The 22562-nt window shown below is 42.2% G+C and overlaps 1 protein-coding gene across 1 annotated transcript; it reads left to right on the plus strand.

Moving 5' to 3' along the window:
* The first annotated feature begins 11588 nt into the window (after positions 1 to 11588).
* LOC113009508 (fetuin-B) lies at positions 11589 to 18455 on the plus strand. Its single transcript, XM_026147823.1, has 7 exons — positions 11589 to 11899; positions 12694 to 12804; positions 14418 to 14505; positions 15280 to 15446; positions 15938 to 16045; positions 16842 to 16928; positions 17762 to 18455. Exons 1-7 carry the CDS (start codon positions 11681 to 11683, stop codon positions 18203 to 18205), a joined length of 1224 nt encoding a protein of 407 aa, XP_026003608.1. The 5' UTR covers positions 11589 to 11680; the 3' UTR covers positions 18206 to 18455.
* Positions 18456 to 22562: the final 4107 nt, after the last annotated feature.

Raw genomic sequence — 22562 nt, forward strand, 5'->3', positions numbered from 1 at the left:
AATCAGCCTCAGTACTGCTCTGTCAGTCTGCCTTTCAGACTCTCATTTGTGCGACCCACCTTCACCACACCTCCAGCTCATTTCGTTTCCTCAGAGAGCCTCACCCAAGTCTCCACTGACTTCTCCACCACCAGCAACAAGCATCTAGACTCCAAAGGGCCATTTCCCCAAGGTGATCTCATCTTGATGAAATGAAATGAAGGTGTCTTACTTCAAATTAAAAACCCGACATTACTTTCTAAAGACTTTAACTCATTAAAAAGCCGACATAGCATGTCATTAGATCCTTAAATTCTGAAAATATTCAGTTTGAGTTGACTTGATTTTTATAAGCTACTGTATAGGCTGTAATCACAGGAATTCTTGATTTTCTATGTTAATAACTAATTTAAAGCTTTCAAAGTGTATATATTGCATCTAATAAACTTAGTATCCTTTCATTATTTGGGCCGATGTCAGGTTTTGGATTTTAACACAACATTGAAGCATGGTAAAAAAGTGCATTTTGCTTATTGTGTGTCATTATTATATTAATTCTATTATGTGATTGACCGTATCCGGCAAGGGTCGGTCCTCTCCAGACCAGCATCGTGTTACACAGTAGTGGTCATTGGGATTTAAGAGACCTGCCTTCTCACTTTTCCCAGCAGACCAGCGCTACCCGCCTCCACTTGCTTGCCATAGTCACGTATTCCTTTTTAATACCACAAACCGCTTCCCATTACAGGGTTGATAAAGCTGCACAACTGTTCCTTGCAGTAGCCCCTCAAGAGTGTGTGTTTAAGTGTTGAATCATCTGTGATTAAAGTGTCGAAATGACTACATCATCATGTTCCTCACGCTGCCCATGTGCATCTCGACTCAAACAGTCACTTCAGTGATATTAAGGCAGGTATGCACGCAACATTAAAACTCCATGAGCCGCTGTTACACGCCAACGTAAACGCGGCCTCTTGCCCATTCGAGTCTGTGCGCAACATCGTGCATTTTGACGCGTACGCGCATCTGAATGTGGCAGCATATTTACAGCTGTCCCGTTTTAAGTAGAACAACAGGGCTTTTTGATATTCCTGCCATGGATTGTAATACTGTCAGGCTAAGGGTTTTGTGCATTCAAGTGAAGAGAATTAGACAGGTAGAAAACTGGAAGGAAGGAAATGACATGCAACACACACATACGCACACGTGTAGCTTTTCATGTACTCACAAACACAATCAGTCTCACACACACACACACAAATGCGCAGACACCCTTTCCTTGTTTCAGTGATTCGTTGGCTGGCATTTCCTGGGGTTGCTCTCTCTGCATGAGCTTTTCACACATCCTCCCTCTTTGGCTGTGAGTAACACTGATCTGATGGGCAGAAAGAAAGGCAGACAGACAGAGCGAGAGAGAGAGAGCAATCAGGCAGATACTTGGTCAGATGCAGCCAAGCAAAGAGTGGTAGTCAGACAACGAGACAGACTGCGCGGGAGTGGTGCCAGGACCTGAATTTTTATTTTACCCCGAACCAGCCGTCTTCATTCAAACATCAAACCAGGATCAATCGAGCTCCAGTGAAAGAAAGGCCAAGGTCAAGTGAAGAAAGCCAGTGTTCTTTAATGTGTGTGCCTTGTTAGCTGTATTTTTTTGATCCTCAGAGCTGGGAATGATCTCTAACGTGTCAGTTTCTTCTAGTTAGAATTCAATTAAAGAGAAATTTCACGGCAGCAAAAACCTTGATTTCTGGCACAACTCCAGTGGTTTCCACTGGTTTAACTTCCACTCCTGCAGAGAAATATAGCAACTGTGGCAACAGGTGCAGTATACCACGTCTCCAACCACACCCAGATACACCAGATACACTCAAAAAATACTTTTGAGTAAAATGCAGCTGAATCTAAAATCTGCTTGGTATAAAGTGAGGGCAACACTGTTGCCTCACAGCAAGAAGGTCCTTGGTTCAAATCCACCATCTGTAGCTGCTATTGTTCTCCTCATGTCTGCATTCGGCTAATCCAACTTCCTCCCACAGGCCACAGACATGGAGTTAGTGGGGTTAGGTCAACTGATGATTCTAAATTGCCTATAGGTTTGAATGTAAGTGTGTGTGTCTCTGTGTTAGCCCTGCGACAGACTGGTGACCTGTCCAGGGTGTACCAACCTATGGCAGTTGAGATAGTCTCCAGTCCCCCCAGTTTGACCCTGAATTGGATAAGCAGAAGAAAATGGAAGCATAAACTGAATATATACCAATCAAGTAAATTTCACTGACCAGATTCCATTTAAATTAATTTTTCTTTGTATTTTTGTATCAAAATTACATGCAAAATTGAAATAAAATTACTTAAAATCATTGTTTTTCAGCAAAAAAGTACTTTTTCAGAGCTCATGTAACTCAAAATCCTGAAATTCTGACCTGAACAAAATAGTTTTAGGATAATTAGACTTTAGGGTGAGAAGTTCGGCCATCCGGGAGGGGCTCAGAGTAGAGCAGCTGCTGCTCCACATCGAAAGGAGCCAGCTGAGGTGGTTCGGGCATCTGACAAGGATGCCCCCTGGGCGCCTCCTGGGTGAGGTGTTCCAGGCATGTCCCACCGGGAGGAGGCCCCGGGGCAGACCCAGGACACGCTGGAGAGATTATATCTCTCGGCTGGCCTGGGAACGCCTTGGTATTCCCCGGGATAAGCTGGAGGAGGTGGCTGGGGAGAGGGAGGTCTGGGCCTCTTTGCTTAGGCTGCTGCCCCCGCAACCCGGCCTCGGATAAAGCGGATGAAGATGGATGGATAATTAGACTTGATCCAAACGCGGCTGAAACAAACAAACCCTAAAGGAGGGAGAAAATGAGCAGTGGCAGCACCATGATACTCTACAACTTAACAAGCAGCATCTGTCGCGGCACGGTGTCAAAACATGTAATTTTTTTCTCCTGCACTTAACAGTTCGCACGCCTTGTTTCAAAAGACAGATTACACTGAGTATGAGACAATACAATGCTTTGTTCCACTTGGCTTACTGCCACACTGATATGAGTCCCGGTGCAGTATAATGAGATACTACCTGATCCAGTCAAATCACAGCCACTAGTATCTGAACAAATGTGAAGATCTGAGACTGCAGTGAAGTATTCATCTTAAAATTAATATATATAAAACCATCATCTGTGCGTTTTGGTGATGCATTTCCAGATTTGCAAGGCACAAAACTGCTAACTGGTTATTAAAACAGTGAAACCCACTGGCGGGGACGCACACCTAATGTTCATGCACAAGAGTGGTGTACAAACAATCATCAGAACCTGATCATCAAAGCGCTGCTCCCCAGCCACATCATCATCATCATCATCATCCTTATTATTATTATTATGAAGCATGCAGCGGGTGTCCGCACAGGCTGCTGCTGCAAGACACACATTCAGACTGAAAAAAAGAAAAAAAAAGAATTCAATATTTGATGAACATTAAAGAGAGGGGGGAAAAATGCTAAGTGATTTTCAAAGACTGGGCTGAGACTTCGGTGGATAGCAGTAAGATTAAAAGATTACTCTGGAGAAAGTGAGAGCGAAAGATAATTGAAATGGCGTGCTGCCAACGACATCCCAAGTCTGTGGTATGTAAGGCAGGCTGATGAGGAACGACGTAGCCCGCAGATTGTTGTTGCTGACGGAAGAATACACAGATACAGTATATCCACTGAACAATAGGGAAAGTTGCCTGTAAGATTTGGATCCATTGTTCAAAACGTGAATAATCAAATATCCCGAGACTGTTTAGACGTATTGAAACAAACAAAAACACCTCAACTGAAACAAAGCGGGGGGCATTCATAAATGACACACACACATATACGCACACATTCTCACATGTAAGCTGGCGTGCACTCACGAGAACAGACGGTCACAGACACACACACATATATATACACAGGCAGTCTGAGACATCCACAGCATCCTCTATGTGCCGGGCTCTCCCTCCAGGGTGAGTTAGTGGTGCTTTTAAGTGCCGACATCAAAGAGGCCTGTATGGGTGTATAAATAGGCTTTAGGGCTGGAAAAGTTTTAGTTGTCATGAGTTTGATACCCAGTCGGTTAGACAAGGTCATGCATTGACTCAGTGACTTCTCACTAACCCCTCTCTCTCTCTCTCTCTCTCTCTCTCTCTCTCTCACACACACACACACACACGCATGTAAAAACACACACACAGAAAAGTACATAAATACACACAGGCCGGCAAAACAACCTGCGCTCAGGCTTCCAAACACTGTACAGCTTGTGCAAATAAGCACATGCATCCAAACACATTTTAATATATTCACACACGCAAACAGACACAGACTTGGCTTGGAATACAAATAGGAAGCAGAGGTTATGACATTTCCCAAATAGCCACAATATTACTGCCAAACAAAAAAAAGTATTATATTTTCTTTGTCAGCGTGTCAGGCGCAGAGGTCCAGCTGTGCGGTGGGTAGCAGGTGACTGGTCCTGATACATCTTAGGGTTGGCCGAGGAGGTAAAATGAGGAGTGGGCAATGCATCGAGAGAGGCAGAGTTTGAAGTGCCACACGTGGTACTTCAATCACATTCAGTGATTGAGCCAGTCTCTCACACTGTGCGTCATCATTCCAGCTCTGGGTTTCTATAACACACCCTGACATAGCTGTGTTCCACAGTATTTTCTCTCTCTCTCTCCCTGCAAGTCACACTAAATCCCTGTGCTTGCAGTGTCTTGTACCGCGTGGCGGCCGTGGCGGCAGCATGTGCAGGAAAACAAAGCCGCGTTAATTAATGTTGCTCTAATGTTAAATAAAGTGAAGGCATGTGACGAGAGAGAGGGTCTCCTGTTAGTGAATGCCAGCTACGTTTCTGAGGAGTTTGGTTTGGTTTGAAAGCACACACAGCAAATACCTCTCAGTAAGCAAGCAAGCTGTGATTATCCCACTGGTGCAGAAAATCTATAATTCTATATCAAATCTATATATTTTTGTTATTCCTAGAATCACCAATTAACCTAACTAGACATACAGCACATCAATATACAGAAAAACAGCAATTGTTCTCCCTAAATATTCACTTAATTGAATATTCTTTTAACATCATTGGACAGAACTATCCAGTGGCTTATCAATCAGCTATTTAACTTCATTCAGGGTAATCACAGGGTTAATACAGGCAGACAAGCATTCACGCTTGTCACATGTCATTATACCTACAGCTAGTTTATAATGACCAATTAACAGTTAATAGACAGGAGGTATATATTTACTTACTACAATCTGCAAGTGCTGACAAGTGCCCTCAAACCAATCTCCTGTCGGCTTTGTTAGACTCAAAGTGCTGGCTGCTGCCATATTGCATATTTATAGATATACAGTATGTACAGCGTTTCTTCTTCACTCACTACTTTTCTCTCTGTATGTTTTTTATACACCACTCTGCATTAATCATTAGTTATTATTATTAAACTCTGGTTCTCATCCACAGTGTGTGTTTTTGTCCTGCCTCCCTCCATTCACCCTCAACGGGCCACCGCAGATGGCCCCGCCCCTCCCTGAGTCTGCTTCTGCTGGAGGTTTCTTCCTGTTAAAAGGGAGTTTTTCCTCCCCACTGTTGCCAAGTGCTTGCTTGTAGGGGGTCACCTGATTGTTGGGGTTTTTGAGACAACTGCTGTTGTGATTTGGCGCTACATAAATAAATCTGAATTAAACTGAATTGATTTTGGATTTATCCTGGGTCACTAATATTACACTATAATGGGGTTTTGATTTGCTGTTTACCTATTTGTCAACCGAAAACCAAATGAGTGGACAAATCCTAGATCCTTATGATGTGCCGTTAAGTGCTATTAATAAGTCTAATGTAAGTATATCAATAAGCATAATAAGAAATGTTACTTTACTTCTTTGGTTTTGTTCTGAAAAGGCATATACAGGAAGCACATATAATGGTTCAATCAATACGATGAATAAAATCCTGCACATACAGAATACAGGAGCATCAGTTAATGTTTACACCAGAACAGGAGGCGAGCTGCTGTCTCAATGACTCGTTGGTGCCAGAGTGGCTGCTCTGAGTACTTCTGGGAATTTCACCAGAACATTCTCTGCAATCCACACAGGTCAGTGGGAAAAAAAACAAATGCTCCTGTGGGAGTGTGCATTGTAGAGAGAGAGGTCAGATGAGTACTATTACTGTGAGCATCTTATAAACCAAAACCCTTCTCAACTCGAGGCAGACGGGCTACATCAGCAGAAGACCACGGCAGCCGAGAACATACATCTGAGGCTACAGATGTGCCGGCTCAGAGCAGACATCACCAGTTTGAATCCATCCACCGACCGGCCTTGCGTGTGCGTGTGTCAGTAGTCCAGGCTATGAGTTTGGTGGTGTAATGGTGTTGGGTGAATGCATGGTCTTAGTGGCACAGCCTATCAGAGTGGCCTCTGCATGACCATGATTAAGCCGTCTCCTAATGGGCGCTTCCAGCATGCTGACACACCAAGTCTCAAATCAAAAGTCGTCTCAAATTGATTTCATGACACGACATTGACTTCCCTGGGCTTCGGAGGCCTCCCCATTCACCAGATCTTAATCCAGTAGAACACCTTTGGGATGTTGCAGATGAGTGCAGAACAGGAGATTTGCAGCATGAATGTGCCGCTCGTGAATCTGCGGAAATAGTGTGAAATCATGTCAGCATGCACCAAACTCAGAGGAATACTTCCTTCAGTTGGTGGAACCATGTCAAAAATAGCTGCTGCTGCTTTTGAGCACTAATAGCGGTGATATTTATGCATTACATGCAGCTCTAAATGAAATGATCAGCATGCGTTTAAATGCGTTGAAAGTATCTATCTATCTATCTATCTATCTATCTATCTATCTATCTATCTATCTATCTATCTATCTATCTATCTATCTATCTAGCTATCTATCTATCTATCTATCTATCTATCTATTGTGGGCAAAACAGAATCACAGTTACACCCAAGTCACACAGATGGAGGGCAAGATTAAAGGAAAGTCCAAACTCTAAGTTTTTTTTAAGTGAGTGATCACATGTAATAATGAAAGAAAACATTCCCATCTCGATAGGAGTGGTCTCTTCCCAGATAATAGGGCTTCCATCCATAAGGCACAAGGGATCAGTAAATGGTTAGACGCAATAACATGAGGTAAATGCGCACAGGCCCTATGGAAGATTTCAAACCAGTGCATCAGACAGCATTTTCCACCACTATCATCAGAACACCAGAAACATTTGTAATATCATGTGGGATATTCCGCCTGTCCAGTAGATTTCCAGAGACTTGGAATCAGTGCTAAACCAGACTGGACCTGTGCAGGCAGCAATTGGTGGCCCAGCACTTCACATGGACACTAAATGCTTTTTTACCTGTTCGTATCTTGGAGTTTGTTTTGTAAAATGAGACTATTAACGATAATAATGTTGAATTAAAAACCTTATTCTACTTTAAGCAAAAAACAAGCATGTGCCACTAAGTGCAGGCAGGAAGACTTCCCACATAACAAGCCGTGTTCTGGTGCAGGTGTCCATTCATTTACCGGCTGCTGCTGCAAAAGCAGAGGCTGAATACACGGTGGGGAAATTAAGAGTCTAAAGCTGACTACTTTATCCAAGGGAAATGACTGGGATTTGTGACCACTGCCGCGGAGAATGCCAATCAACTGTGAAAGCTTTTGCTAACACGAGCTCGTGGCTTGACCAATTACAGTGAAATTTAATGGGTTTAGCGTCAGTGTCCGTGTTTTGGCCACAACAGCGGAGGAAACAGGTCCTCCAGGGGCGAAAAAAGTTTGAAACCAATTAAATGAGGAAATTATCCTTCTTCCTCCTCTTTCCTCTCTCCCTGATGTAATGTCTCCTTGCAGACTTTGACCAGTAAGATTGAAAAAAAGAGTTCCCAGAAGCTTCTCAAGTCAGAAAAAAGCAGAAATAGAAACGGCAAAAACACAGTGGGAGATAAAATGCAAAAGAGAAGACAAAAGCGAGGCTAGTGTGAGAATTAAACCAGGCGAGATGGAGATGGAAGAGCGTGATTTTTTCTAAAGATAAAGGCTGGCTGTTGTCCTGTCCACTTGTTCTATTTATTCACACCAATCTGTGGGAGATAGTCTAAGTAATGATAAAAAACAAAATGTAAATACTCTGAAAGACAAACACACATCCCAGGTACGATGTGATTAGAAAGTGAAATGGCACTGGCCTCCCCCCCTCCCTCCTCCTCCTAAATGCACCATGCAGTACAGAAACCAATTCTTTTCCTCTTTTACTGGCAAGGGATGTGACACAGAGTGATGGGGGGGGGGTTCCCCCAGAAATTTGTTCTTGGCAAGGTGGAAAGGTCTGTGAAACAGCATTTAGAGCATGGAAGACTGCAATTCTCCACTGAAAACAATACTAATGAACTTCTCTGAAGCAGCATTTAAACCATGTCAGAGTAAAACTTTGCTCTGCGAGAAACTTCAGTGAAACCTTTCAGAGCGTATTTTAGACCAGCGTCACGCTGCAAATTTCTCTTCTCTTCTCTTCTCTTCTCTTCTCTTCTCTTCTCTCTTCTCTTCTCTTCTCTTCTCTTCTCTTCTCTTCTCTTCTCTTCTCTTCTCTTCTCTTCTCTTCTCTTCTCTTCTCTTCTCTTCTCTTCTCTTCCCGCAGGCTCATGACTGTACAAAGTGAACAGCAGGAGCCCCGGTGGCAGCAGCCCCCTCGTATCAGGGCCTGGGCATCACTACAGTGTGGCATCTATCCGCAGCTAGCAGAAGGGGAGATTACTCAGTGCTCACATCAAAGGAGGTTTGTCTAACTTGGGTCTGGCGTTGTGCTGGTAGAGCAAGTCCTTGGAGCAGCCGTGCCGTTCTTATCTCTCCCCCACAGACTCTTTCTGTTTTTCTGCAGCAACACAACTGGCTCCCGGTAACACTGACGCATGAATGCATGGCTCTGCGTGGTCAAAATGTGCACACAGACAAACACCGGTTCACATTCTCTCGTATGAAAGCACACATACACAAAGGGCGCACACAGCATGGAAGCAGCTCTCTCTCTCTCTCTCTCTCTCTCTTTTCCCTGATATTAGTAGAATTTGTTCTGCTGAGCGAGCCTCTCTCTCTCCCTCCCTCCCTCCTCCTGCTCCTTGTCGAGAGCTGAACCTGGTTCAGTGAATATTTGAAATGGATTAAATGATTATCCCTGGACAGATGCTTGCAAAAAAGAACCCTCTGTGGTGGAATATTATGTTAAATATTTTAACCACTCCAGGTGTACTTTCAACCCGAAAGCACCAGCAAAGTGAAAATCGCTGAAACGTATAAACAAACTGGCTTATGGCATTTTACACACTAAACTCAGATGATCTTAATTTCTGGATGGAAGGCAACTAGAAAAATCAACAGTTTGAAAAATGGACTTGAGAGGGTTCTCATACCACCAGCATGTAGCTTAACACAAAGAGCATTGCCATGTCATACCAGCAGGTCCTTCATTAAGAGATTCACCTATATAGCTTTTATGTAAGGCATAGACTGCATATAAATGATGGATACAGCGACCACGACATCACCCACCAGTTTGTAATCTCCTGTTTTGAGACCTCGTGGCATCCACGGACTGTGCAGGTGTCAGTCAAAGTGGCCGTACCACAGCATTACTTAACTGTAAGTGAAGGTGGATGAGTTTAAATACTTGGAGTCAACCACCCAAAGCAGGAGAGTGCACAGGAGAAGTGAAGAAGAGAGTGGAGGCAGGGTGTCAGGGGTATTTTGTGACAGAAGGATTGCAGGGAGAGGGAAGTGAAAGGGAAGGTTTATAACCTGCTATGATGGATAGGTTGGAGAGGGTGGCACTAACTGAAAAGACAGGAGGCCAGACTGGAGATGGCAAGGTGGAAGATGATAAGATTTTTGTTGGGAGCGACCAGAAGGGACAGGATTAGAAATGAGAACATCAGAGGGACAGCTCAGGTTGAGCTCAGGTCAACCCTAAGTCAGAAAGGTGAGGCTGGGATAGTTTGGACATGTGCAGAGGGGGATAGTGGATATAATGGACAAAGGATGAAGAATATGGAGGAAAAGAGGAAGACCACAGAGGGGTTTCACATATGCAGTGAAGGAGGGCATGCAGAGGGTTGGTGTGACAGAAAAGGATTCAACGAGCAGAGTGAGATGGAAGACAGGAGATCCATTGTGGCAACTGCTAAAGGGAAGAAGCAATGTGTCAGTTGTAAAAGTTGAGGAAATTATCTACAGAGAACCAAAGGATTTATTTATTTATTTTGGCAAAAGGCTGTAAACACGTGTATTCCAGATGAAAGGTTGGGCATTTTGACCTATTCTGAGTGATTCGGGTTCGGAGCCAGCCTCGAGTAGCCATTTGAGGGCCTGCTTTTGCCCTTTCTGTCTTGACATCATTTTTAACCCCTGAGGTCACCACCTGGTCAAATCCACAGCTAGACTGTTTTTCCTTGTTGCTGCCTTTTATGCTAAGCTAACAGCATCTTAGCTTTACTTAGATTTACAGCCTTGCCAGAGGGCAAATGTGAGTATTTCCCAGTTGTATAAAACTAATGCTTTGGAATTCTTTATTCATCAGTGTATGCAAAAAAAAAACCTTTGCTTTGTAAAATCTATGATTAATTAAATGCAAGCATATGTGCGTGTGAGAGAGAACCAAGAGAGAACGAGATAGGCCACGCACGTGTGCTCTCCTGTATGCCAGTCTGTACCGAGCTGCAGTTACAGACATTAGTCATCGATGTTCTCATGAACAATGGAAGCAGCCGTACTTCTCCCAAAAAATGTGAAACCCCCCCACCACCACCACCCTGCTACACACAAACGCACACTCTCTACGAGGGCCTTACCTTCTGTTTATTACTTAAAAAGGAACATTATGTACTCCCATTTATTTAAAAAAGAAAATCTGATTTCTTTTGTAAACATGACACTAGTTTATAAAATCTAAAACAATTAGACTATGGTTACTTATTTACCACAACAAAGTAAGTTGAGTAGGATTAAGGGCAGCTGGGTTCCTCAGGAAAAAAGAATGAAGATAGGAAAACACAAATATCAGAGTTATGAGGCTCTAAGACAACATCAACATCAAATGCTAAAGTAATTAACTTGATATCAGTGAATCATTAACCCAGTTCTGCCTGGTGGACCAATAGATTTCTCAACCCGCATCTTACCAGATCCACAGTGACCCCTACTGGTGAGATAATAATATTACAGTCCAACTCAGCGACCCAGTCTTGAAGGCATTGCACGCTCTCTTTGGTGTTCATTGTCATTTAATGAGGTATCTATTGCACTAATTTAGTTTGCATGACATACACCTCTTGCACAGTATGGAAACAACTCCTGCAGAAACAATAAAATAACCCCCAGACTTAATATTGGAGCCACAGGAATAAGTATATTGAATGGCTGTTTTGACATAGGTTCTATTTGCCTTTGACGACTGCGTGTTCCAGGGGTTAAATAAATACCAGGAACATCCATTCACAAGTCAGCTCTCTGCCGTCAAATAAACTTTGTCCTTGGCGTCATTTCAGCTGTCCTGTTCGTCCTGTTTTGATTCCAAAAGTCAATGCCTCGACTGAAGGCAAACACAAGGGAACAAACTTCACTATAAAACTGCCCAGTCTTCTGGCTCCTGTCTAAAACCACCTGCCGTCATGGACAAATTACTACATCTAATATCACTATCCATTCACATCTTGTGTGTGTGTGGAGAGGGTGTCGTACTAATGCCAGTTGAACTTGCTCCCATCCCCTGTAACGACAAAGCGGTGGAGAAGCTGTCTCGCTTGGCCGTCACTTACATCAATGAGGATCGCAGCGAAGGATACAAGTTTGCCCTGAACCGCATCGCAAATGTTCATCTGCACGCTCAGGTTAGTACAAAGACCAGAGGAGGCTGTAAAACACGTTTGTTCATCCTAGACCAGGGTGGGAAGTGTTTATATGTAACAGCCATGACCAGATTCATGTCAGGGGAAGCCCATTTGATAAGATTTAAAACAACAAAAATCAGAAATGACCCTTTTCCAGGACTCGCTGTGGCTTCTAGATTCTCCAGTTGAGGACCCGCTGGGTTACATGAAAGCTGTGAAAAACAGCAGCAGTTTCATTAGGGAGCAGCAACGTAAGTACTAAAAACAACAAGAAACACTTTGGTGCGAATGGCCGCCATCAGTGCATGTCGCTTTTAATAAATGTAGCATTAAGATCAAAGTACATAATTTTATATCATAAAACGGGAAGCCATTCCTTTTTCACGCCTCGTGAAAAAAGGCCTCTAGGATTGAAGCGAGTGTTAATAAAGTCCAGGTCATTTCAGTCCAGCACTGCTGGGACAAACCTTGCACAACAGACTTTATGAACTTCATGCTGTCAGCTGCTGAAGGCTATAGTGGCCCGACTGTGGGATAGATCAGGTTTTAAGAGGCTCAGATCAACTTCATGACCTAAAAAGGCTGCTATTACTGTGGCGCAAAGTGTTGACAAATCATTATTGTACAAAGTGTTGTGTGGAATTACACAGAGCACCTCCTAAATGGTCCCTTATTGATATACTTAACAGAACAAATGATGCTACTTGGCAGGAGGACGTCTCATAAATTTGAGCCTCATAGCTTTGTTAATGCCTGCTCTCCTTTATCGCATGTGTTTATACTCTGAATTACAGGGCCCGGCAGGCAACGTGTATTACCTCGACCTGGAAGTCCTGGAGACCAAGTGTCACACAGGCAGCAAGAAACCATGGAAACGTTGTGACGTCAGGCCATTCATGGAAACGGTAGGATGTTCACACGTATACAAACAAGAGCACGTGTCCGCACGAGTAGGAGGCCCCTATATGCCTGAAGGCACTGTTTATAAGATATGTGCCACACTGTAACTGGACAATGTAAGAAAGTCACACTTAAACCATATACATGAAGGTATTTTTGAGTTTTTGGAAGTGTCAGGGCGTTCTTTCAGAAGTCACAGTCACTTTACCCATTTCCACTGGCAGATCTATTTTATTACTGTGACTTTTTTCAAAGCATAAATGTATTACTCTTCAGTAACTGGGCATTTGGAGGAAATCTTTCCCACAAAATGGAAAAATCTATTCTGTTAAAATAGATATTTATGGTTTACATATTTTACATATTTTACTTATGAAACTTCCATTATAAAAAAAACTATTGATTTAGTCCTGAAAGCAGCTCCTTTGACAAAAGGAAGGAACCATCAGCAAGACAATCATGGGCCACTTTATTAGGTACATCTGTTCAACTGCTCGTTAATGATTGTTGGTTTATTAATGGATTGTTGATAGCAGACAGGCTGGACTGGGCTCATCAGACTATGAGAGACACAATCATCTCTAGGGCTCAAAGAAACAACAACCAGTGAGTGGTGAAAATGTATTGCTGGCATCAGAGGTCAGAGGAGAACAGCCAGACAGCTTTCAAATGACAGCAAGGAAACAACCAAGATATGCAGAAAAGCATCTCTTACTGCACAACACAAACCTCTAAGCAGACGGGCTACAGCAGCAGAAGACCACACTGGGTGCCCTACTCGTGTCAGATAAGGCAGAAGAGTAGAAAAACTTGAACTTCCCTTAAGAGTCTGGATTTCTGCTATGACATTTGGATGTTAGGGTCAGAATGTGGTGTAAATGACATGAATGTATGCATCCATCCTAATTTTATATCAGCGGAAGTGGTGAAAGTGGTGTAACGCTGTGGGGGATCATTTCTTGGCACATTTTAACAAATAATAGTACCAAATAAATATTTAAACATCACAGTCTACCTGATTATTGTTGCCGAAAGTGTCCACAGTGTAACCATCTTCTAATAGCTGCTACCATCAGGATAAAGCATCATGTCACAAAGGTCATTTGGGATGTGGTGGAACAGCAGATTCGCATCATGAGTGTACAGCGGACAAATCTGCAGCAACTGCGTGATTCTGTCACGTAGCACGGACCAAAATGTCTGAGGAATATTTCCAGCAACCTTGTTGAATCTGTGCTATTAAGAATTAAGACAGCTCTGAAGGCAAAAAGTGGTCCAAACCAGTACTAGCAGCATAGTGTACCTAACAAAGTGGCTGGTGAATGTCGGTCCTCTAAAACTTACAAACACAACCTTTTTTTTACGGCAATGGGAAATTCAAATGAGTTTATTTCTTTTCCGTATAGGTGAGCGACTTATAAGCCAAAAACAGCCCTTTGAAGAAGTAACACAAGCCAAAACACTCACACTGGTCTCACTGATAGAAGAGTACATTCAAAGTTTTTTTGTCTTGCATCTGTTTGAACACATTGTGCCAAGTCTTTGTAGTGAAGTGGTTGATATTGGGCCAATCACGAAATCTGTCTGTTTTATCTTTTTTTTAATTTTTTTTTTAAAGCAAATCTCTGGCAACTGCAACACCACCATCCTGCACACACCAGAGGGCTACTCCTACTTATACAGCTACGACTGTGCTCTCGTGCCAGGTAACGTTAGCAGGTTCCTAACCACTAACTGCTCACATACACAGAAGGTCGCATGCATACAGTGCTGTGCAACATGAGTCGCAACATAACATCTATTATTAGATACCCACTGTTTATCGATATCTTTAAATAATGTGTAGCATCAGAGATCATGCAGCCGGCATGTGCTGCTTTGGATACCACATCAAGCTGGAGATTTAAGGTAAAGAAAATATTGAATTAAAACAAAGAAATTGTAAATATCCAGTAGGGAAAAATTCTCATAAGAAAGAACAGCAAAGACCTGAGGAGAGAAAAGTATCGACGTTTCACTGTGAGTATCTCAATTTGTTACGTGCAGGTGTAACTAATAACATTAATGATGGCCCAGTCTAATGGAGCTGAGTCCTAATTAATTATCAATTAGTCACACTAGTGAATTTCCCACTATGACAAATCAAAAGGTCGAGCGTGAAAATTATGATTTCGCCCCGATCTCAATCGATTTCCCTTCTCTCTCACTGCCACAGCGTTTGGTTTGGTGCTACTTTGGAGACATCAGCAAAAGCAGGTTACACCTCACTGTCATGAAAAGAGATGTAGATGTCCGATTTAAGTGCATTTGGACAGCAAAAAGTTGTGTATCCGTTCAAAATGACATGACTTTTTTTCCTTTTCTGCTTTCACTGTAAATTTAGTGCCACTGCTTTATCCAGTCTCTATCATCTGTTTGCTCATGTAATTTAATACAGACGTTTACTTATTCATTCTTATTCAGTTCTCTGGTTTCTGCAGATTCTCCAGAGAAACTCCAGCAGATCTGCCCAACATGCCCCCTCCTGCTCTCCGTAGACAGCCCCGAGGCCATGACTGCTGCTCGGGTCACTCTGGTATCCTATAAAAGGACGTCCACTATGGCTGCAGGGCTCGGGGTGAAAAAAATTACCAGAGCTGCTGTACAGGTATCGCTAGATATACTGTTATTAACTTTGATGGGGGGAAAGAAAGCTGCGGGGCTAATTTTATTGCTTGACAGTGCGTCAAACATTATGTTTATGGGGGGAAATCACACTTAAGGAAATTCTCTGGGTATACATATGCAGAAGGTACAGTGCACCTTTGAGCTTCTGTGTTCCAGATAAGAACCATTATTGCACAAGCATCACCATCACGCAATAGTTATAGACGAGTCTGGCAAGGTTGCAAAGGATCACTGAAGGCACTTTCCTCCATGGCCCAGCTTTTGTTTGGGGAGCAAATGAGAAAAACTGAATAGTTTGCTTGGGGACCAAAGCTAAGTACACTGCTTTTGCATATGATAGTCCAGCTTCAGGATGGAAAAACCAACATGATAGCTGCCGCAATAAAAAACCCTGCCATCTCTATTTGTGCCTGTGCTTGTGTTTGTTTTTGCAGTTTGCTCCTCTCTTCCTATATTATTTTTATATTTCAGTCTGTGCCAGTAAAAGCCACCTTTGTGGAATACACAGTGCAAGAATGCCCCGAGGGAGTGACAGAAAGAGGCACCTGCCAGCGACTGACACTCGACTCGGACACAGAGGTACTCGTATAGAAGTTACTCGAAAAAAATGACACATTCACACACCAATTTAGATACACTCGTACAATGTGCTTTAATTTATTGTTTTTTAGGATTCCTGTATTGTTTAGTCATGCCACTTTTGGAGATTATTTATTTTTAGGTCCTTAGTGTCCCAGCTAAGCAGATTTTGTGGCCTCCTTGTGTATGTAAACAAGAAGGACAAAAGCATTTCCAAGGTCAACAAAAATTGAACATTACAAACTTCACAAAGGTGAAATTCATGGAAGAGCTGTATAAATTCTAGATCTATTTACGTGGCCGCTAAGTGTATATTAATGATGAATTAGCACTCAGACATAGTCAAGCAGCGCTGTCTGAAACAGCACTTAATTACAAATCAATTCATTGATCACCATTGTGTGTGTGACATCTGGATAATTTCATGGATAATTTACTAGCTGACATGACTACTTTGGTTACGTTTAAAATGTGACGTCACTTAATGGTTTAGGCTCATTCAGACATGAATAGTGGTGGTGGGGTGCAGGTGGCTTGCGAAGCGGCTTGCAGATGCACAACAATTATTTGCAGGGTAAAGCAGGCTTTGATATCAGCTTCTAGTAAAAACATCAGCTGAGCTGCAGGGACTGTTGCTGAGCTTAACTTCATTTTCTGCCTGAACTAATGCTAATGAGAAGGAATGTACATTTTATTTTAATTATTTTAACCCACCCTGTGTCATACTCTTACTTTTTAATAGTCTCCCAGTATGTCACAGAAATACATTACCAAATGTCTCACACTCTTCTCTCAGACTGCAGGTTTCTGCACAGGATCTGTACATGGAGACACGAATACTGATCCTGATGTCCAGACGTCCTGTGAGATGTTTAAAGTACAGGTATGGGAGGAAATTACGTAATATTTTTTAATATTGCGTTGCTAAGCCAAAGTGGCAGCTCATTTATGCAAAGATCCTATAAAATCACAACTATAAGAATCAGTATGATGAGGAGGAAAGGAATAGAAGTGACTGCATGTGGACTGCATGTTGAACATGTTTCTTATTCTCCCATGACAAGAAGAAGAACAGATTTAGATTTATAGAAAAGCCAACATTCAGTGTGCACGCAAGATTTGACCTAAAAACCTGTTCTGATTGTTCTCTATCAAAAACTGTGAACGTCCTACATGCAGGAAAATCACAGCGGAGGTGTAACAATGATAGCAGCTGAATTATCCGCAACCCAAAAGTGAACAGAAAATTGAAATGCATTAATAGAAGAATGTCAGTAACTGAGAAAAAAAAAGCAAAAACTACTGGAAAAGTGTAGCATTTAGTGTCAGTTCACACTGTGGGACTGTGAGTTGGGAGTGTAACAACCCACTGCTTGACCTTGACTTGATGAATGTTTCATGTTCTCTGTTTTCTTTCAGGGTTTTTTTTTTTTTTTTTTACTAAAGTAACCTTTAGAGTGAACATTTAACTCTCTGAATGGAAGCCAGTGGTCATATAATTATTCTGTCATATCTTACAAGTTGGTGGTTTTGTGTGTGTGTGTTTAATCCTATGTGTGAGATTTCAAATTGTATGCTCCTGCGCTGTAATTATGTTGTCTTCTCAGTTCTTTTTAGAGCGTGTGGTTTGTAAAGTAGTTTTACAGTATTGAGTAAAATTCATTCGTGCAGCCAGAAGAGTTCTCATTTGGTGTGGTGTTGTCTGCGTCTCTTCAGAATGTGGATGTCCTCCGGCCGGTGCAGCCACAGGGTCACGACCTCCCAGAAAACCCAGCAATCCCGACGTTCCCACCTGTGATTGGCGGCCCAGGAAACGATCCGCAGCCTGTTCCCTCTGACCCTCCCTTTCCCACTGCCGTTCACCCTGTACCCGTTGACCCCTCTGTGGCTGTTAACCCAGCTGTCCCTCTTAGCTCTTCTTCCAGTGAGTCTGCTGAAGGTCTACTCACTGAGGCTTCTGACTCATCCTCCGAGGAAATCGGAGGCCCTGTGGCTCTGCGTCCCCCTTTTAACTTCCGCTACCAGAGGCGTGACCGTGAAAAACGCCAGGCTTTGAACAACACCTCGCCCTCTCACCACCCTGTCTTCCTGTCTGATTTCCCCAGTGGGCCCTCTCCTTTCCGATCCTGTCCCGGTCCAGCTCGGTACACCACTGTTTAAGTGTTGCTGCTCTGTTCAGGAGTCTATTTTTCCATTTCTGATTTATCCAGCGAGAGCCTACGCTGATAAACTGTTCCACTTTCTGTTGCTGGAAGCATAAAAATAATTTGTGCTAATAAGAGGAAACCTATCTCTTTTCACTGGCCCTGAAATGACCTCTAATACTGCTGCACTGTTAACTGCTTCTAATGCAGCAAAATAGCTTCAGATGTTATTACAAATTTCAATAAAACTTGTTTTGAAACCCTCATCAGAATCTTCAAATTCTTACACTCATAGTCTGACAATGCCTACACTTATTTGGTAGTACATACAATTTTGATTGAAGAGCTGAATTTGTCAATAAAAGTCTTAATGGAACTAATCTTAACCAGTTTAATAAATAATTGAATGTTTTGAGTGAAACAACATGGATCAGAAAGCTGATAACTTTCATGCGCTTTTCTAATTCAGATATCCTTGCAAAATGCAGCCCCTGTGTTACAAGCATGTTTCATTGATTCTTTGATAATTCTCACATTTTTTACAAAATGAAGAACTATAGAAGGAAATGGGTGTTTTAAAAAAAGTAATGAGAAAATAACCAGCTGCAGCTGCAAAATCTTTAGCTGCCGTGCTGCAGCTGCATTTATATTCCTACAATTTCTATCAAGCCCATCCCTGCTGAAATTAGGCATCAAAGGGCTAACATAAAGACGCAGACAACCATTCAAGTACATGCCAATTTAGAATGCAATGCACATGTTTCTGGACTGAGTAGGGAAGCCACAAAAACTGGTGAGAACCCACATAGACACATTTAGAACACACAAACTGCACAGAAAGGCTCCAACCGACTACAGGAACCTTTTTGCTGTGTGCTGTGCTAACAGCTGCACAGCTACGTCAACTCACATCCAATTTTCTGTAATACAGGGAGTGCAGAATTATTAGGCAAGTTGTATTTTTGAGGAATAATGTTATTATTGAACAACAACCATGTTCTCAATGAACCCAAAAAACTCATTAATATCAAAGCTGAATGTTTTTGGAAGTAGTTTTTAGTTTGTTGTTAGTTTTAGCTATTTTAGGGGATATCTGTGTGCAGGTGACTATTACTGTGCATAATTATTAGGCAACTTAACAAAAAACAAATATATACCCATTTCAATTATTTATTTTTACCAGTGAAACCAATATAACATCTCCACATTCACAAATATACATTTCTGACATTCAAAAACAAAACAAAAACAAATCAGCGACCAATATAGCCACCTTTCTTTGCAAGGACACTCAAAAGCCTGCCATCCATGGATTCTGTCAGTGTTTTGATCTGTTCACCATCAACATTGCGTGCAGCAGCAACCACAGCCTCCCAGACACTGTTCAGAGAGGTGTACTGTTTTCCCTCCTTGTAAATCTCACATTTGATGATGGACCACAGGTTCTCAATGGGGTTCAGATCAGGTGAACAAGGAGGCCATGTCATTAGTTTTTCTTCTTTTATACCCTTTCTTGCCAGCCACGCTGTGGAGTACTTGGACGCGTGTGATGGAGCATTGTCCTGCATGAAAATCATGTTTTTCTTGAAGGATGCAGACTTCTTCCTGTACCACTGCTTGAAGAAGGTGTCTTCCAGAAACTGGCAGTAGGACTGGGAGTTGAGCTTGACTCCATCCTCAACCCGAAAAGGCCCCACAAGCTCATCTTTGATGATACCAGCCCAAACCAGTACTCCACCTCCACCTTGCTGGCGTCTGAGTGGGACTGGAGCTCTCTGCCCTTCACCAATCCAGCCACGGGCCAATCCATCTGGCCCATCAAGACTCACTCTCATTTCATCAGTCCATAAAACCTTAGAAAAACCAGTCTTGAGATATTTCTTGGCCCAGTCTTGACGTTTCAGCTTGTGTGTCTTGTTCAGTGGTGGTCGTCTTTCAGCCTTTCTTACCTTGGCCATGTCTCTGAGTATTGCACACCTTGTGCTTTTGGGCACTCCAGTGATGTTGCAGCTCTGAAATATGGCCAAACTGGTGGCAAGTGGCATCTTGGCAGCTGCACGCTTGACTTTTCTCAGTTCATGGGCAGTTATTTTGCGCCTTGGTCTTTCCACACGCTTCTTGAGACCCTGTTGACTATTTTGAATGAAACGCTTGATTGTTCGATGATCACGCTTCAGAAGCTTTGCAATTTTGAGACCGCTGCATCCCTCTGCAAAATATCTCACTATCTTTGACTTTTCTGAGCCTGTCAAGTCCTTCTTTTGACCCATTTTGCCAAAGGAAAGGACGTTGCCCAATAATTATGCACACCTGATATAGGGTGTTGATGTCATTAGACCACACCCCTTCTCATTACAGGGATGCACATCACCTAATATGCTTAATTGGTAGTAGACTTTCGAGCCTATACAGCTTGGAGTAAGACAACATGCATGAAGAGGATGATGTGGACAAAATACTCATTTGCCTAATAATTCTGCACTCCCTGTACATTTCATATATAACGATAATGGACTGATTAATCACACTAGGTCATTTCATTTTACTGTTATCCTTCCCTCAAATGTTTTAAAGGTGACTTTTTATGCTTTCCCTTACTTCCTGTTAGACATTGATACACTATATGGACACCTTCAGGAGTTGCTTGAGCAAAGAAACTTACGTCATGAAGCTCCTGGCCCACAGTTTTTGTGCTGATGTTAATGGAAGTTTGGAACTGAGCAGTTACTGAATCAGCAGAGCACAGATGAGTTTTATGCACTATAGTCCTCAGCACTTGGGAACTCCACTGCGTAACTTTAGGTGGTCTGCCACTATGTGGCTGAGTTGCCTTGAGTATGCAGTGGTACCACATACAGTTTGTTGTGCAATATCTATGAAGGAAGAGATCGCACAAACTTGTAATGATGACATTTTATCACAGTACTATGTACCTCTTTAGAACAGCGGTGTCAGAGCTAAAGGCCCGAGGGCAAAGACTCCAATCTGCCCATTGGACGCCTTCGGAAAATGTGAAGGAGGGCATAAACTTGGACTTTTAACTGTTTTATCATTAGTTTTACAGCATTTCCTATTTCCATCGTTGCCATTTTTACTATTCCAAAGTAATTAAGTAATAGATAAACACTTAAATCAGAGAAAAGTTCATTTTTTTTTATTATCTACTGTAGAGATTTCCTCATTCGTTACAACAACATTTATTTGTTGTAGAACACTGACATAGACGTACTATTGAAACTGCACTTCTTTTTTGAGATATCTCCGGGATTACATGTTTGGTTTACACTGACAGAATGGAGTCCAGCCCACTTAATATCAAAGTGGGCTGTTAGGGCCCATGATGTAACAAGAGTTAGACATCCCTGCTTTACAATGACCCATTCTTTCACAAGCATATATAAAGGCAGGGTGCATAGCTGGCTGCTTGATTTTGCACACCTGTAGAAAATGATGCTGAAAACACCTGAATTTGAACATACTTTTGTCCATATAGCGTATGTAGATAGCAGTGAATGCTGAAATGAAATATGAAGATTCAATATTAAGTTACAGGTGAGCCCTGTTAGCCGAAAGCTCAGGGTTCAGTCCATTTAGTGCACTTTTTTGAGAGGGGATATCCTTAACACAGTCATTTCAGGTACACAGCTTAGGTTATAAGTGCAGAAGCCCAACCTAATTGTTTCCTTTTTCTGTTTTAAATCTTCTGTTTGTGATAGACAGCCAATCAGAATAAAGTAATATAAGAAGAACGAAGCTGAAAGATGAACAGAAGATGAGCTGAAGGTCAAAGGGCTAACAGAAGGTAAATAATGATTATTTTGATTTAAAAACCATGGAAATCTCCTCTAGTACAGCCCAAGAATAAAATTATGGAGTAGAAAATAACTGTAATATTTTCTTTTCAAAGGATTCCCTCATCCTGTCTTTATCTGGAGAATTTCAACACACAGGACTTTTATGAGTCAAAAAGGAATATTTTAGAACGTTTTATTTTATTTTTTAACTTTCAAGATGACAGTGTTGTAGAACACAGCAAGGTTTGTATTCTCCACACCATATCCCTCAAGATCCAGATGGTTTAAAACAGCTTTACAAACACATCTGGCGAAGCAGGGGGAAAAGTCGGGGTTTGTTATTGTAGGACTCCTCACCACAGGGCTTATACTGTGCCAAAAAGCACTGAAGTGAAAAGGAAAGTGCAAACATATCAGGAAAGCTTTAAAAGCTTGCAGCTAGCTAAAGTGGGCCTTTATCAACACAGCTACATGAGCTATTAAAAAGAGCAGGACAGGACAGCACAGAGGAGAGACGCAGCACAAATGTGAAAAGTCATCTCGTACCTGGCTGGAGTGTCACTCTGGAGAATCCTCAAT

This window comes from Astatotilapia calliptera, chromosome 17, assembly GCF_900246225.1.
Source record: "Astatotilapia calliptera chromosome 17, fAstCal1.2, whole genome shotgun sequence".
Classification (NCBI taxonomy): domain Eukaryota; kingdom Metazoa; phylum Chordata; class Actinopteri; order Cichliformes; family Cichlidae; genus Astatotilapia; species Astatotilapia calliptera.